At 35.3% G+C, this 17,863-nt stretch overlaps 1 protein-coding gene across 17 annotated transcripts in view; it reads left to right on the forward strand.

Annotated features, from left to right (window-relative positions):
• ATRNL1 (attractin like 1) overlaps nt 1–17,863 on the forward strand; it is a 535,879-nt gene that overhangs the window by 13,375 nt on the left and 504,641 nt on the right. For all 17 annotated transcript variants that reach the window (XR_004951254.1, XR_004951255.1, XR_004951256.1 and 14 more), the window contains exons 2-5: nt 7,821–7,904; nt 9,017–9,130; nt 11,821–11,949; nt 12,797–13,005. Coding sequence is in view for 13 of the 17 variants with exons in the window: in XM_036222140.1 (XP_036078033.1) it covers nt 7,821–7,904; nt 9,017–9,130; nt 11,821–11,949; nt 12,797–13,005 (536 nt within the window). In the remaining 4 variants the exon portion in view is untranslated. The remainder of the gene's footprint in view (nt 1–7,820; nt 7,905–9,016; nt 9,131–11,820; nt 11,950–12,796; nt 13,006–17,863) is intronic.

Genomic DNA, 17,863 nt, shown 5'->3' on the forward strand with positions numbered 1-17,863 from the left:
GGGACGGAGTGGGTAGTTTTGTGTACTTCTACGGTATAGCCTAGGTGGGGAAGAACACAGTTTCTACCCATCACCTCTTACAGGTGGGAGATAAGGGTTACAGGGGTAGCTCCTAGAGTATGTGTTTCTTTGAGGTGGGGCGGGGTGGGGGAGATATATTTGAACTAAGGGTAAGGAGTTGAAAACATAGGACAAGAGCTGGTTGGTTGGAGAAAGTGCTGTGGTGGGAAATAGAAGGGTTTTGGGGAAAGAAACCCCCTTGGCAGTAGAGAGAAGAGATGATTTCATCTTATGTAATTTGGGAGATGTATTCCCTACTAGGAAGATGGATTATATTGTAGGTAATAATTTGCAAAGCAAGGCTGCCAGTTCTTAAATTTCCAGATAAAAAGAGTTGTGTATCTTATGACTATAAATGAAGGTGCTTTTTGAATAGAATTTACTACTACTCTTGTATCATAGAAGAAGTTGTAATAGGAGTAGCTGGGTAGGGCCATGGAACAAATTAGAATTTTTAAAATTATTAAGTCCCCGAGGCTCTAAACTGTTATCACACAGTGTTAATATATGTTTGGTAATTTTGTATCATTAGATTCAGCCCTGATTTTGGAAGTTTTTGCAATTTAAATGAGCAGTATTTTGATTTTAAGGATTTGCTGCAACTATAAGTTAGAAACGTGGGGAGAAGGATTTCTTCCTAGTGAGGAACGGATGCCAGGCTTGGATAGATCCAAAGGAAACTTTTACACAGGATTCTGTCTTGTATTACCTAGCATTTTGAGAAAATGGAAATGATAATGACTTTGAAGTTGTGAAATAGAATTTCTAAATCTTTACCGATATTCTCTATAAGTTGAGAAATCATTTTCTGGGTTCCTTTAGCTCTTTAGCGTACTTTAAAATAGTTAATTTTGTCTGTCTGGCAAATCCACTGTTTCCTCAAGAACAGTCTCTCTACTTCTGTGGACGGACCATACTTCTTTGTTTCTTTGCATGCTTTGCCGTTTTTTTTGGTTGGAGTTTTAACATTTGACTATTTTATAACATGAAGTCAGATTCTTCACCCTTCTCAGGGTTCATTTTTATTGCTTATGTGGGTCTTAGTTGTATATTTGTTGAGCGACTTTTCTAAACTATTTTTGTGATGACTGTATTCTTTATTGTGTGTGGTCTCTAAAGTGTTTGTTCCTTTAGCTTGTGGTGAAACAGTGTTTTAACATGGATCTTGAATTCCTGCAGCCAAGAGAGAATGTAGAACTCTCCCAGTCTTTGCAGATTGACTCCTTCGGTGCTTGGCCAGGTCGTTTATGACTCTGCCTTTGCCTCCACTTTCTTCTTGCTTGGAGTCTAAAAATTAGCTAGTGGTGAAATTGTAGAGTCTTCTCAGGTCTTTTCTGAGTTCAGAGACTGTCCTGGGCATGCATGTGGTAAAGTTAGGTAAATTTTACTTGCTCCAGGGATTAGTGCAATTAAATGTATGGATTCCGTCCTTGAACCAATCTGAATAACTGTGAAATTCATCACCTCCATTCTTATAACCACTGACACGTGGACTACCCTGTGTAGTCCTGTCTTTAGACCTTCCCCATTGATTCACTGAATGACTTGGAATTCCCCAAACATATCATGCTACTTCAAGAGCCTCTCAGTCTTTACACATGCTTCTTCCAGGAATAATGTTATATGTTATTCTTTTCATATACTTTTAAGATACATACCAGATTAAGTTTGGTTATATTTCGTTTAGGGTTTTTGTATGAGGGATACTTGTAATTTTTATTTTTTCTCGTGTTAGTTTTGTCAGGTTAGTTATGTGTTTAAAATAATTCCTGCATCTCATCCAAAGTGTTAAATTCATCGATGGGAAGTTGTTCTCAACGTCCTGTTCTTTCTGTAGCGTCAGTAGTTTTGTCTCTCTTTTCTTCTTGATAACAGAAATGAGCATTTTCCTTTTTGTCATGATTAGTTTTGCTGGGGGGGGGGGGTCATTGATTTTATTAGTCTTTGTAAAGCCAACTTTTAGTTGTATTAATTTATTATATGACTTTTTTCTATTTCAGAGATTTCTTTTCTTTATTATTCCCTTCCTTATACTGTCTTGTGGTTTAATTTTCTGCTATTTTTCTAGCTTCTTGAGCTGTAACCTTGGGTAATCGATTATCAATTTTCTAATACATTTAGAACTATATATTAATTTCTAAATATTGGTATAGCTTCATCTCATAAATTTTAATATGTTGTGGTTTTAGTATTCAATTAAAATATTTTCTAATTGCCCTTGTGACTTAGAAGTCTATTGCTTAATTTGCAGACATTTGGAGAATATTAATTTACCTTTTGTGTGTGTGTGTGTGGTCACTGCCACTAATTGCATGGCTTTTAGATGCTTGATGACTGTTGCCAGCTGGCGTTGATTGATTAAATTGATTTAATTCAATTCTGGTGTTACTTGTTGCTATCATTTAAGAACAAGTATTCATTTAAGGAAGGTGGGAATTTATATTTCTCACAGCTGGCCCCTGCTATTGAAAGACTTTTGGAGGCCCAAAGTGTTATAAAAAATCTGGGGTTCAGGGTTCTCGAGAGCATCTACCCAGATGGCTCTTCGCTAGGTGTCAGAGTTTTCCTTCCTCTTAGGGGCACCATCGTTAGCACTGAAGTTTTGGCAGGGCTGTGAATTAAACCTCTTATGTAATTCTCTTCCTCTCATGGTCTGGCCCTGGCCCTATTTTTGAGCTTGATCTCCCCTCTGGCTTCACCAGTAGAGTCTCTTTAAATGTCACAGAGCCCCTTGGCTTTTACACTGTATCTAAAACCGTGGGTGGTGAATGCAGTCTCGGGATGTTGGCAGAAGCCGCTCATGGGGGAGCATCTCACCAGAGGCACGCTGCTACGTTTTTCTTCCTTTAGCATATCAGTGGCTTTTAACAGCAATCAGCTGTTAATTCCACACCCCTTAGAATTGCCCTTGCTACTATATTTCTCAGGTGTGAGAGAGATCACATAACCCTCTTGTTATTAGTTAGCGGATCACCTTCCACTAGTATCCCATCTTAATTCCCCACAAGTGACAGTCTTTGTCGCTGTGATGCTATAGCATGCTGTAGCACGCCATAGTTTATTACCGCTCTGTCTGCCACCCTCAGTGTGGCTCTCATTGCCATCTGGTCGTTGAGTGGTCCAGCCCCAGAATCTCGTCCTTAAGACCTGTTTCCTGATACTAATTGTTGGTTGGGTGACCCTCCCCTCCACCACCCTGAAGAAGATCCTGTGATAAAAATTGAGCACATGTGGCATATTTGAGAGATGCAGGGACAAAAGTGATGTGGAGAAAAGAAGGAGCCAAGATGAGATGTGTTCTCAAGTCAGTTGCCACAGAGGGTAACTGGAGCGTCATTCCACAGGAAAATGCTAGGGGGGAAATGCATTTCAGTATTATCCCAGCAAACAGGGTAAGGAAGCTTGGGGAATTTGTATTCTTTAAACAAAATCATTCATTGGCAAAAGGCTGTCCCTGGGAGGATTTGCAGGCACTTTCAGCCCACCACATGCACAGGAGGAGTGGGTTCCAGCAGTCAGAGGGGGTCCCTTCAGCAAAGGTGCAGGTGCTGGCCCGAGGAAGTTGGGTTGGAGTGTATGAAGATGCTAACGGGGCCTGCGAGGATATGGATGCAGTTCAGACACTGCCGGCCACCACATTAAGACGTGTCTGTTTTCAACTCTGGAAGATAATACCGAATCACTTTCTAAAGTTGTTGTAATGATTTATTCCTATGAGAAGTCTTTTCCTTCACATCCTTGCCAGTATGTTATCAACCAGTCTTTTTAAATTGTAGCCATTCTATTGGGTGCATAGAGGTATGTTGTGGTTTCGTTTTGCATATCCTTGGTTTTTCATTATTGATTGGTTTGGGTCCAATCAGGAAAGAGAATCACACAGTAATTTTGAAAGGAAGTTTAATGTAACGAATTAGTGACTGTAACAGGGATTAGAGTAATGGGAAATTGGCTCGTAAGAAGTAAAGAGAACTCTGAAAACACAGCCATAGCCGACATAAGGAACAACCACTACCATCCCGATAGGTGAGACAGAGCACTTGAGAAAGAGCCCCGCCTCCTGGCCTGGGACCTTGTTGGGAGGGCCTGGCTGTGGCTCCCTCTGTGCCCTATGGAACTTGCCATGGTTCCCTGATAGGATGCTGGGGAAAGCTATTCATGGGGCAGAGTTCCACCGGAGGCACTCTGGTGCAAAATTGCCTGAAGGGAAGGGCTGGGGGGAGCTGCGGGTGGCCAGGTGCCGATGGCCATCCCGTCCTGTAGAGCCTAGTGCAGGAGGAGCCAAGCAGCTGCAGGAGCTTGTCGAGTAAGTCCATTGGAAGCAAAACGCTTTTCTCCTGCAGTCTCTCCAGTGCACTCTACTGACAAAGCATGCCAGCTTCACATCTTGCCATCTGGCAGAGAAAATATATTGAAAGGGCTCAGATCCATTGTCATGGAGTAGGCAAATAGTATGGATTTTGAGGCGAGAGGCGTGATGGATCACTGGCATAGTCTACCCTTTGATTCTTCATCATCTGTGTGCTTCCTTTTAAACATGTGAACTCCCCAGCAACCAAACTACACTATATTTCTACCTAAAGAAATACACTTCCAAGCAAAGAAATTCTCATCCTTTGTCAAAAATGAGGAAACACATTTCTATGAGTCATTGTAGCTATCATTGGTTACATTAATCTTCATACTCAATCATAGTCACACTGGATATTCCGTTATCTAAAGTCTAGTTGTAAAGTTAACTTACCACAACTTGCATATAAAATGAAAAAGTGAGACTATATACATATAACAAACAAATAGAAACTTTGCAAAGCTATTATGATCTTTGTTTCTGCAACTTATTACAAGACTGTAACATCTGTGGTTTGGTTCTTCCATTCCCCGTTCCATATTTCCTTTGCCTGTAACTATGGTCTCAGCTGCTTGGAGATAATTTACTTGGTGTAGAGGCCGAAACTTAACGGGTTGAATCTTCAGTCATTCTGCCGTGGCTTGGGTATTTTCACAGACTCATCTTCTAGATCTCTCATCACGTTTTAGCAATGTTCAATGTGTTGTTAAACCTGTCCATTCATTTCTTCATTTTGATTAGGGTGTTTTTCAGGATTAGAATTTTCATTACTTTTTTTTTCTAAATATTCTATGTTACTTTTTAACGTTTTTAATTAACTGCCAAAATTTAAAATCTTGCCTTTTGTCTTTTTGAATTTAGTAAAGCCTATTCGTTTGATAGGACACATCTGCTAATCTCCGTAATTGAAATATCTTCAGGTCTCTTCCTGTTGTCTATTGGTTCTTATTTTACTGTTTTCTATCTTCATATGCTTACTTATTTTTGATCATGCTAGACATTTTACTTGAAAAAATTATTGGTAGAAATAATTTGAGACTTAGAATAATGTTACTTCTCTTTAGAGAGTATTTTTTGTGTACCCTGTTAGGAGCCTTGGCATACTAGTAGTTCTGGTATCTCCTTAAAGCAATCGTAAGTCTTGGAGTTTTCTGCCGCTTTAGGCTGCAACTCATGTAAGGGCTAGTTTACCTCTGGTGCAGCCTTAACCTAATTGCAAGCCACTGTGTCCCAATTCAAAGTGCCATGTTATTTGAGCCCCTACCATTTGTGGGCCATTGTCTCCAACTTTTGACTCCCTCCCTCCTTGAGGCTGCCAAAAGCACTCAGCCTTTGGCAGTGTCTTCTAAAGACAGATCTCTCCAGAGCAAAAGCAGCTCTGAACGGCTGGCTCCTCTGAAAGAATCTGCCACTTCGGGATCTTGGCTTAGTAAATCTTACCATTTAGTTACTTATAAGATGTTTTTAAGACTTTAAAGTTGTTCTTTAGCTTTTTTTTTTTTTTTTTTCCTGGTTTCAATCCTTTTAAATTTATTGAGACATATTTTATGGCCCACCATATGGTCCAGCTTGGCGAATACTCCATGCGTTCTTGTAAGAAGTTATATTCAGCAGTTTTGTGTGTAAAATTCTACAGGTCTTCTAGATTGACCCTTTTACTATTATTTAATGCCCGTCTGTATCTCTCATGATATTCCTTGCTCTGAAGTCTACTTTTTCTTTTTTTAAATTTTTAACATTTTATTTTTTTACCCGCCCCACCCCCCCACTGTTAACCACTAGTCCATTGTCCATGTCCATGAGTCTCTGTTTGTCCGTCCTGTTCATTTGTTGCTTTTAGGTTTGTATCCCACAGATAAGTGATATCATGTGATTTTCAACCTTTTCTGTCTGGCTTATTTCGCTTAGTATGATTATTTCAAGGTTTATCCATGTTGTTGCAAATTGCAGTATTTCATCTCTTTTTACAGCTGAGTAATATTCCATTGTATATATGTACTGCAGCTTCTTTAGCCAGTCATCTATCATAGGACATTTCGGTTGCTTCCATGTCCTGGCCATTGTGAATAATGCTGCTGTGAACATCAGTGTGCAAATATGTTCTTTAGGTTTTTAAGTTGTATTTAGTGGAGAGCTTGTCTGAATTACTGCATTTGGTATTATTGAAAGTGAAAAATCAGGACAAGTTTTTAACCTGTTACTTAAACTGTGTTTCCATTTTTCTCATATGTTTTTGAGATTTTTAAATGAGGTAACACATAATATGCTTGTATAGTACCTGGTGCATAGAAAATGCTCAATTTATTATTTCATTAATTTGAGAACATTGGAATTTGTCTTTTGTTCTTTAGAAACATTTCCAAGTATGAATTAGCCCATTTATTGCCCAAAGTAATTGGCAGGGATTATGAATGATTTATAAATAACATTCTTATTGACTCATCTTTCTGTCAGCCCTGATTTAGGTCAATGAAACTTTTCCCCCTTGATATTTTTAAGACTCTGCGATACAAGGGACATTTAATTTTATCTAAAACTAGATGATGACCTTGATATCTATGTGTGTATATATGTAAATTGTATATGTGAATATATAAACCCTGATGTGTGCATATGCATATATACATGTATAAAGACTAAGTGAGAAGCTACTTTAATTATTTAAAATATGGTCTTTTGTTGATAAAATAATTGCGCTGGAGCTAGGGAGAACGTTATGAAGTAAATTGGGATCTTGTTTTAAATGTTTTTGAATTCTGAAAATCTGAAAAAGTTTTTCTAATGATCTTTCTTTCATGCTTAAAATAGAAGATAATCATAAAACCTTTGATTTACCTTATTTTTAAAATTGATTACGTTCTTGGGCTACGTATGAAGCAGACAAGAGAAAATGATAATAAAGACAAGTAGCCGAACTTCAGTTAGTCTGGTGATGGCTACTTTAGCAGTCCAGGTGCATGAAAAACAAACGTAGCTCTCAGTGCAACTCGTGAAAGTTGTATGACATATACTATTTCTGTATTCCACAGATCTGCCTCTTTCAGAGTGTATTTGATTTTCCTTCTTTGGCCTGCACCTAATCTTTGTGCAGAGGAAATTTAACTTAATCTATATTGCATCAACATTCAACCCATCATTACAATGTTCAGTTTTTTTCAGTGCATTTTCCCTTTACGTAAAATGAAACAGTCATAATGCATCAAGGCTTAAAGAAATCCAAAATAAATTTCTTTTGAGGTGTAGAGAGGTATATGGCAATTTGTAAGTTTTCTTAAGTTTTAAATAAAGTTTCCTTTTTGGAAATTGCTTCACCCCATTCCTTTGGTTTAATGTCTTTTTAATTTTCTTATGTTATTATGTATATGTCTTAAATTTACTTTAAGGTAATTATTTTCATGATTTTGTTTTCTAGGTTAACAGAACCTTCTGGATATTTAACAGATGGTCCAATTAACTATAAGTATAAAACTAAATGTACATGGCTAATTGAAGGATAGTAAGTATACAGTTTGGATTAAATTATTTTATTTTGAAATAATAAAGAAGGGATTATATCAATGTTAAAGTATTAAAATGTAACAGCTTTATAATTATGGAGTTTATTCACTTGCTTCTTATTGGAAAACATTCAAATATTTTTATGGGATTTACAACTTTTAGATTTCACATTTAGTATAAATTACAATATCCCTTCACTTGAGATTATAGTTTAATTTTTACATATATTTTATTTTTGAATTATGTTAGTGTGTCATTAAATAAAGTAGGCATTTTTGGCTTGTTTTAAGCATCTTGTTATGGAATTTGAAAACTCCATAAAGTATAAAAATATTCCGTACTGAATTATGCCATTGGTTCATACTAGTCAGTATTTTAATCCCAAAGATGTTAAAAAAAGAACGTTTTGTAGAAGAGAGAGTTATCGTTTTAGAGATATTTTTCAGTAATCAGGGCTTGAGACTGAAGTTATCTTTTAAACATATTAGGACTGGATTATAAATGAGTCGATATGAATAATTTTCATATAATTTTATGATTTTTAAAGAGAGTAGTTGGAAGACTAGTTTTTTGGGGGGTTATTTTAGAAATGTTTTAGAACTTCAAAGTTATAAATGCCCTGTGTACCTTTGGTCTCATTTTGTTTATTTGTTAATAGTATATTGAGACCTTTCAATTAAAATTTGAGAATCTTATTAGGGGCTCTAGTTAAGTATTGTACAGGAATAAGGATACTTCGTGAGTGTTGAATTTTAAAAATCAACTTTATTTAAGTATAATTGGTATGCAATAAAATGCACCCATATTAAATGTAAAGTTTCAACAATGTATACAATCTATGTAATCTTCACCTTAATGAAAACATAGAACATTTCCTGTTGACTAAGTTTTAGAAAGTCGATGTTATATACATATGATCTGTTAATAGATTCTGAAGTTGCAGGTCCTGTTTTACAAATTGGCTATGACTGCTTATAAATCTTTTACAGTGGTGACAACGATTTATAACAAAATTATCTGTAAATAGGTCTTTAGTAAAGTACTTTAAGATTTCTTCAGACTGTGCTTTGCATATTACATATTAATTAAAAATATTTTAATGTTTTTCAGTCCAAATGCAGTATTAAGATTAAGATTCAATCATTTTGCTACAGAATGTAGCTGGGATCATATGTATGTTTATGATGGAGATTCAATATATGCACCTTTAATAGCTGTACTTAGGTGAGTAATTATGTTTAAGTGATGAACTCAGAGTTGTAGAAATGTAGCTATGTATAATTTATTAATTCGTTGTACTACAACAATTTTGTAGAGATATAGATGGTATAATTTCAAAGATGGTTATACTACTATTTTGCAACTGTGACTTTCAACTTAGGTGTAAATATAAAGTGTAAATATTGATATAGCAAAGATAAATAAGTACTATATCAGAAGTGTAGATTTCTTAAAGATCTTTTATTCTTGCTGTATATTGTTTATTCTTTCAAAGTGATTTGCATGTGTTTTCAGAACTATGCGAGTTCTAGCTGACAAAATAAATAGGTATCTATATTTTATAGTTGTCTATTTTAGTAAAATGATATAATTTTTAATTCATTAAAAGTTAAGTTATGCATTATGTAATGATTTAATAAAGAAGATATGTCTTTCAGTTCTCAAAATCTGAGAATTTTGGTGACTTTAAAATATTTTATTAGGTAGTCAGACTTAATTTGAAAACTGTAGCATTTTCAGTATCAATTTAAAAATCTTTTCTGTGTATGTATGTACAAATTATTATAAAATGTTTTGTGAATAGGAGAAAATACATTAGATAGGAAAGATTTTGATCATGTAGGGTAAACTTTTTATAATGAATATGATTACTGATCAGTTACTCATGACAGTATTTCTTATTTTTTTTATTTATACAGTGTCTCTTACATGTTCAGTCATTGTTAAAAATTTAAACATAGATAAAAGTTTATTGTTTCTTTCAAAATTTTTTGTTTTTTCTTTATACTATTTATGTTGCAAATACTCTGTTTACCAGAAATGTGAACTATTATTTTTTTGCACAAACATGTAAGGACTTGTATTTTCAAATGATTATTTAGAGTGACTCCTTGGGAACTTAGGCACTTGTTCTATGTTATAGTTATTGCTTAAAATACTTTTAGAACTTAATTTTTGAATTGTTTGAAAATTCTGTAAATAGTTAGTTACGAATAGCCCTTCATTTAAGGACAATAGAAAATGGAGTAGCCTCATGAATAATTATATTGTAAGATAATTCATTGTGACAATTAGATAAGATCTTGAGTTTGTACCTTTATTTTTAGCAATTTAAATGTCACTCTGCTATTATTATTCTATTTTTATGACACTGTTGACTGACCATCATTTAGATGTGTGCCTTTTCACTGTTTTTCTAGTAGTTGTCATGACTTTGCATTAATTAACAGTGGTCCATTAACACTCTTACTAACCCTTTCCTTGACACTAAAGGAACCTTTTGTAAGATAATTAGCAGGATGAGATTTAATATATGATTATGGAGATAGAACAAGTGACTTTTCATTAGCAAGTGTTTCTGTTAGCTAGCTATACTGAGGGAGATGGAAAAGTCATGTTTATTGAATATCCACTTGACTCTAAGCACTGTAGTAGGGAGTTTAAATGTCATCTAATCCTAACAAGGATCTTGTGGAAGAATTACTGTTATCCTCATTTTACAGTTGAGAAAGTTGAGATTCGGAGAAATTAAGTTTTACATATAACAGGTGGTAGGGCCAGGATTAAGACTTTGACAGTCTTCTGACTTAAAAACTAAACTGTTTGTATTTTTATCTTGCTAAGAACTCCAAATCTAATTGTTCATTCTATTCCAATTGTATAAGTATTTGCTATTTGACAAACATTTGATAACCTGCTCAATTCCAGAGACTGTCATAAGCCTGGGGATGTACGAAGGAATAAGATATAGGCCATTGCAATGACTTCAGATACCAACTACCTGGAGTTGGGCCAAACTTATAGGTTAAGAGCACAGCCCTCTGTAAAACTGTCCTTAGTTCATACACCAGCTGCAAGTTCAGGGGTCCCCAGGCCACTCACCCTTCTGACCAGCTGGCTACAAATTTAGGGGTTCCTGCTATCCTGTCAAGTTCAGTAATTCTCTAAAATGACTCACAGGACTCAGGAAAGCACTATACTTATCATTATAATTTTATTATAAAGGATAAAAATCGGAACCAGCCAAATGAAGAGACATGTAGGAAGGGGCCTGGGAGAATCATAAAGAAACGTGTGTGTCCTCAGGACATGTTACTCTCCCAGCACATCAGTGTGTATCACCGTCCAGGAAGCTCACCTGAGCTCTGGGTGTCCAGAGTTTTCATTGGGGTTCCACTATGTAGCTATGATTGGTGGAATCGTTGGCCAGACTCACTCTCTAGTGCCCCTCCTTTCTCTGGAAGTCACATTAATTTCTTGTCAAAGCCTTGACCTCTTAAGTCCCCTGGAGAGCCTATCTTTTACTAGTTAGCTTTTATTCCTCGTCTTTGGGGGAGCCCCAGGTCAAAGTGAGCTTGGCTTTAAGTGAAGATTTATATATGAGTTAAGTGAAAGACCACCCTATAGTATTTTGACAGGATGAATAGCAGGACAAAAGGGCGAAATGGGACAATCTTAACTGGAAGACTATAAGAAGGAGAGGGGTGGCAGGAGAGTCGGTGTTAGCCTGTTGGCAGCAGTAGACCTAATTGGGTGAGAAATGGATAGAAACTTATTGTAGATTTATCCTCCTTCTAGTTGTTCATTTCAGCATAGTACTTGGTGAATATGAGAAGAATATTTTTGAGTAAATTTTATGTGGTTAACGGTTATGTATATTAATATATACAACGTTCACTTTTGCTCTCTTGCAGTGGTTTGATAGTCCCTGAAATAAGGGGAAATGAAACTGTGCCTGAAGTTGTTACAACGTCTGGCTATGCACTGTTACATTTTTTTAGTGATGCTGCATATAATCTAACTGGTTTCAACATTTTTTATTCGTAAGTATGTTTTTAAAATTCCATTTGGTAATGATTCTTATAATTTGACTTAAGAGAGTTTATTGTTTGTTTTTGTAACTATCTTATATGAGGAGCATTCTAGTGTGTTACATTTCGAAATATATAGGATCTTTTCCCAAGTGACATAAAACCTTAATGCCTCAAAATACTGTCTAAGCTTGTATTAGGAGAAATTCTAAGTCTCAGGACATTATGCTCACGTAAATTTGATTGAAACTTATTTACAAAATTTACAATTGTTTGTTTGGTAAGTGATTAAGTATCTAGAATCAGCAATTTATTATAGGATTAATTTATCTCAAGTATTTGTGCAAGAGAGCATAAATATATAGTAGAATGTAATTGGTTAAGGGGCCTTAAAATTTGACAAACATCTCATTTCTATATAACTGTATGTAGGTGATAGTATGTTGTTTAAATATATATAACCAAGTTATATCTTGATTTCTTATGTGGTTTCAGGTATTCATGAATTTAATTTTTTTGTCTGTAAAATATATATTTAAAACATTTCACTACTTAAGTCTTTACAAAGCATTGTGCTTGGAACTGTGCATATCTTTCAGATGTTGAGTGTGTGGTCCTTGGAAGTTTGGAGTCTTGGTAGCCAAGTAAACTCCATTGGATGAACTAAGGTCAACTGCAAGTAAATGTAACCGAATTGCATTAGGGGTAAAAGGGAACAGAGTTTAGTAGAAGTCTCATTGTGAAATTGTGTTAAATGCAGTTTATAAGACAACATAAAAATGATACAGCTTACAAAATATCAACCCAAATTATTTTTCAATTATCTTGAATTTGAATATATATAAATTATATTTTACAGAATCAATTCTTGTCCTAACAATTGCTCTGGTCATGGGAAGTGTACAACTAGTATCTCTGTTCCGAGTCAAGTATATTGTGAATGTGACAAATACTGGAAAGGTGAAGCGTGTGACATTCCTTACTGTAAAGCCAATTGTGGCAGTCCAGATCATGGTTACTGTGACCTAACGGGAGAAAAACTGTGTGTCTGCAATGATAGTTGGCAAGGTAAGATTGTACGATGGCTTTTGAAACATTCGTTTATGTATCTGATAGATTGAAACAAATCTGCAGTCATCTGTTTTGCTATCATTTGCAACACCCAGACCTCAGGTATTTGTTTTACTTTTAGAATGTTCAGTTAACAACCAACTTCTTAATAGTTTGCTTCTTCACAAATAGAATTGGTAAGATTTTGTCTACAGGCTGTTTTGAGAATCAGGTGAAGTTACATATGAAACTCTTTTTAAATTGTAGTTGTGTGATCATTACGATTATAATTTTTTGTTGAATCCTTAAAGATTTGATGAATTTACTGAATTTAATACATGGTGCATTTAGATTTGATTTTTTGATGGGTAAATAATTTAAATAACTAGTTTATTGCAAAAATAGATACGAATCTTCAAGGTATTTACAGCAAGTTAAACTTATTTCTTAAAAACGACTGACCTCTTGTGGCTATTTTTAAAAGAGCATAAAGTTTTTAAAAGTAGAAGATAACAGTATTTATTTTAGCTGCTCATTGCAAAAGATTCCTGGGGAAGAATTCCTAAACATTATTAATGAGTATCTATTATTAAAGATTAATTTTAGATTACATTGGATTTTAGTTTGCTTAAGTATTTGGGTATGGTAAATTTTGTCATTGTGAAATTAAACAAAGAGGTAGGCCTGCTATCCATATACTTACCTTTCTGTAACTTACTTTGTGCTAATTGTATTTACACATTGAGAGCTTACTTTGTGCCAAGATATTAAACCTGTTGGTATAGGGAACTTTGACTTAGGAATTACATATTTTGAAGTTACATGACCATATACCGTAATAATACAGTGTAGCCATTGTTGCTATCAGCCCTATTTACGTAGAAATTAAAGGGAATGTGGCCCTAGTATATAAGTTGTATTCATCATTCTTGAGATAACTTTTAAAAAACGTGTTACTGAGTATGCTGAATACTTCAAGGAATTATTTTAGGCTTTGTATAAATTATCCCATCTTAAACCCATGTCATATCATTAAAAAAAATTACTCCAACCGCACAAAATGGCAGGGATTTATTGAATTGCATTGATGATGATGACAGATACAAATTTCTCAGTGTCTTAATTATATGGTCATGTATTTTATTAAGTGGCTATTTTAATAATCTGTGACCTTCTAAAAAGTGTCTCGAAGTACATATTTTTTTAATTTCAGTCTTGAAACTAAAATAATGTCCTTTTCTAAGGAAATAATAGTATATCAAGAATACATTCAAGATAAGGCCTGAGAAACAGAGGCACAACTTATACGCATAATGTTTTTCAAACTGCTCTTCAACTGCTGTCGTCTCCGTACAGTCTTGAAAGCGAAGAGGGTTTACTTTTGTATAATACTGTTCTCGGTGAACATATCTGCCTTTTATTTTGTTCTTTACTTTTATCAATCCTTTGAAATGCTTTATTTTCTGGAAGTTTTGTAATAGAGAGCTGGTTCAAGATGTTATCTTTCATTTTTCTGTCTTTTGTTCACTGACCTTTCACGTATTCTCTTCAGTAATGCTTCAAATAATAAAAATTCCCGATTCTTATATGTCTAAGCAAATGGAAATGGGGAGCAAAAATGAAGTGATAATACCAACAGTTTTATGTGTAGAGAGAGATGTTTTTTATAAATTATAAAATATATAGAAATCAGACACATTTTATACCATTATTAATTTTTAATAGTTAAAGAATTGATCTCTGAATTGATGTCAGTGTTTCGAGGATAGAGCGCTTGGTGAGATATTATGCTTCTTCAAGACAGACAATGTGCACATTGGTTCCTTTGAGACTCAGACCCGATCCCTGATTCTGTATTTAAGGAAGCACTGCTTCAAGTAGTTAGGATTGTGACCAAAATCAGGGGGAAAATGAGGTTTTTATTTCAGTTATATAGAATGAGTAGGAATCATTGAGGGGAAAAAGAGATTTGTTTCTGGGACATCTGGGGAATTATCAAAGAACTAGAGGTGTTTGAAAATGAGGGCGAAGGAGGCAATCTTTATGAAATTCAAAATCTGGCAGTATTTCTTTTTAATGTCTTTGGAACTGGATTCTTTGGTTCAAAATAACAGATTGTTGTTACCTCCATTATATTTTATCCTTTTATATCGGTTACCTTTAGTTATTCTGTTTGGTTCTATGCTAGTACACAAGAAACTAAGTGTTCCTTTCTAGAAACAGATCTTATGAAGAGAGCAGAGAGGAGAAGCCTCGCTTTATCTTAAGTCTTAGATTCCCTTCCTGACACTTCCCTGGTGCTTGGTCTTTACGTCTCCTTGCTTTCTGAATTTAGCTTTTAGCACCTTCTGAGACCTTTGCTCAGCCATCATATACTTTTACCCCTCTGAACTTTCTCATCTGAGTCTTTCTTCCTTAACTATCTGTTTTCTTCTTTTTACCATTTGAAGCACTTTTCCAAATGACATAGGAGTGTGTGTTAAGGATAGACGGCACCATTAAAGTCAATTGCCCCCTTTTGTTATAGAAAGGACTTACAAAAACTGAAAGCTGAAATAATAGAGAATATGGAAAATGCCTATTGCAGCCTTTTGAAAAGCACAGAAGTTTATCGTATAATGTTTAGTTTTGTCATAATGCATCACTGTCAATAATACGTGCATATTAATTAGATCAATTAAAAGTTAGGGACCTATGCGGACTCACCTGCTTCTGTGACATTTTTCACATAATACAGTTTGTTTAAGCCTTAACAAGTCACAGGAGGGACAAAGGCAACTTTGAAAAGCATTTTTTTTTTTACTATGACTTCTAAACATTGGGATAGATGAGGAATTTTTTAGAAGACATCAAAATCAAGATGTAACAAATTGTATTTATGTTCGTATGTAAAGAATATAGTAGAACATTAATTTTCAAAGCAGACTCCAAGGTGTGGTATTCCCTCCACCCTCCAATCAGCTCCTTAACAGAGTGGCTCTAGATTTCTCTCTTATATAACTTAAAAAATAATCAGAATCACTTCAAGGCTTTGATTGTAGGCAACAGAAATGTTATGGCTTACTTGAGCAGAAAAAGTAGTTATTGGAAGGTATACCAGAGAATACTATCTCCCAGCATTCAGTCTTCCATTTTTATTTATTAAATTTAATTTTATCATTAGTTTCAGGAATACAGTGCATTGGTTAGACATTTATATAGTTTATAAGCGATCCCCCTGATTACTCTGTCTTTCCTCTGGGTCTACACCTAGCCGTTACATTAATGCTAACTATATTCCTTATGCTGTGCTCCCCATCCCCGTGACTATCTATCAACTACTAATTTGTACTTCTTTATCCCTTCACCCTTTTCTTCCAGGCCCCAACCCCTCTCCCCTCTGGCCGTCACCAGATTGTCCTCAATATTTGTGAGTCTGTTTTTGATTAGTTTGTAGTTTGTTCTTTTTGTTCCTTGGATTACGCATATAAGGGAAATCATATGGTATTTATCTTTCTCAGTCTGACCTTTACCACTCAGCATAACCTCTAGATCTATCCATGTCATTGCAAATGGTAGGATTTCATTTTTTTTCAATGACTGAGTAATATTCCATTGTATATCTGAACCATAACTTCTTTATCCAATCGTCTGTTGGTGGCCATTTAGGTTGCTTCCATATCTTGGCTATTGTAACTTGTGCTGCCATGAATATTGGAGTGCATAGATGTTTACGAATTATTGTTTTGGTTTTCTTTGGATAAATACCCAGAAGTTCGTTCCTTTCTTTTTAATAGAGTTCACCCAGCTTTTTGGCTCAGCACGTGACCTTCCAACTGCGAATCACATTTCTCAGCCTTCCTTGCAGCTAGTCTGGCTTTTGTACTAGGGTTAGGTGAGTAGGATGTGCGTGGAAGTGCCATGGGGAATTTTAGAATGTCAAGGTCTCCCCCAGGGCCCAGCAAAGGGCAATAACTACAGGAACCAGGAGCACTTGCCCGCTTGCCTCTGGAATATTTCATGGGAGAGAAATGAACTGTTAGTTATTTAAGCAACTTATTTTTAGTTCTCTTAACCTGTACCCTAATTAATACAAAAAGATATTGAGTAGCTCACAAAAGAGATGGGAAGACCGGAAAAACCTCGCTTGGGAAGAGGCGGGTACAACAGAAATCTAAGTAAGTAGGATCACAGCAAAGATGGAGCCACGGAAAAGTTGGTTGGGACATTCCTGTCACCGCCACCACGGGCATCCTCACCGTGGAGACTGCGTGCCGCAGGCATGGATAGAAGGAATCCTATATTGTCCCCACATCTTTGTATCACTTCTGCAGATTTGAAGTCCTGCTTGGTAGCATCTCTTGGCTAAACCTAGCTCTTACCTACACCTGGCTGCCTTGAGATATGGAAATAGAGAATTTAACTTTTCTGATTTGTATAGTGGGAAGGGATCCTGTTTCTGAAAAAAATTCACACGTTAAAAGATTTTCCCAAACATAAGAAGAGGGTTCAAATGATTGGAATCTTCTAAACAAATAAAAATCTAAATAAAATATTTTAAAGTATAGATTACTGCCATAATTGCTAAGGAATGGGCTAAGTAGCTCTCTAATGTCTGCTCAGAAAAATTTTGCTATGTGGAGTAGATGGAAGGAGCAGGAGTTTAAAAAGAACCTAACAGGCTTCTGAGGACAATTTTTTCTTAATCCATTACGACAAAACATTTTATTCTTATTTTATAGAAATAAAAAAACAAATTCCATCTTTTATATACAAGATCATTACTTAACCATTTAAAGATTGTTCCTGTCTCCTTCCTATTCCAGAATGTCCTGCTCAGTCTTATTGTTCAGTCCTTTTAAATGTCTTTAGGAAATTTTTTTATGATTTCAGTAGT

Source organism: Rousettus aegyptiacus, unplaced genomic scaffold, assembly GCF_014176215.1.
Source record: "Rousettus aegyptiacus isolate mRouAeg1 unplaced genomic scaffold, mRouAeg1.p scaffold_m13_p_6, whole genome shotgun sequence".
NCBI classification, from domain to species: Eukaryota; Metazoa; Chordata; class Mammalia; order Chiroptera; family Pteropodidae; genus Rousettus; species Rousettus aegyptiacus.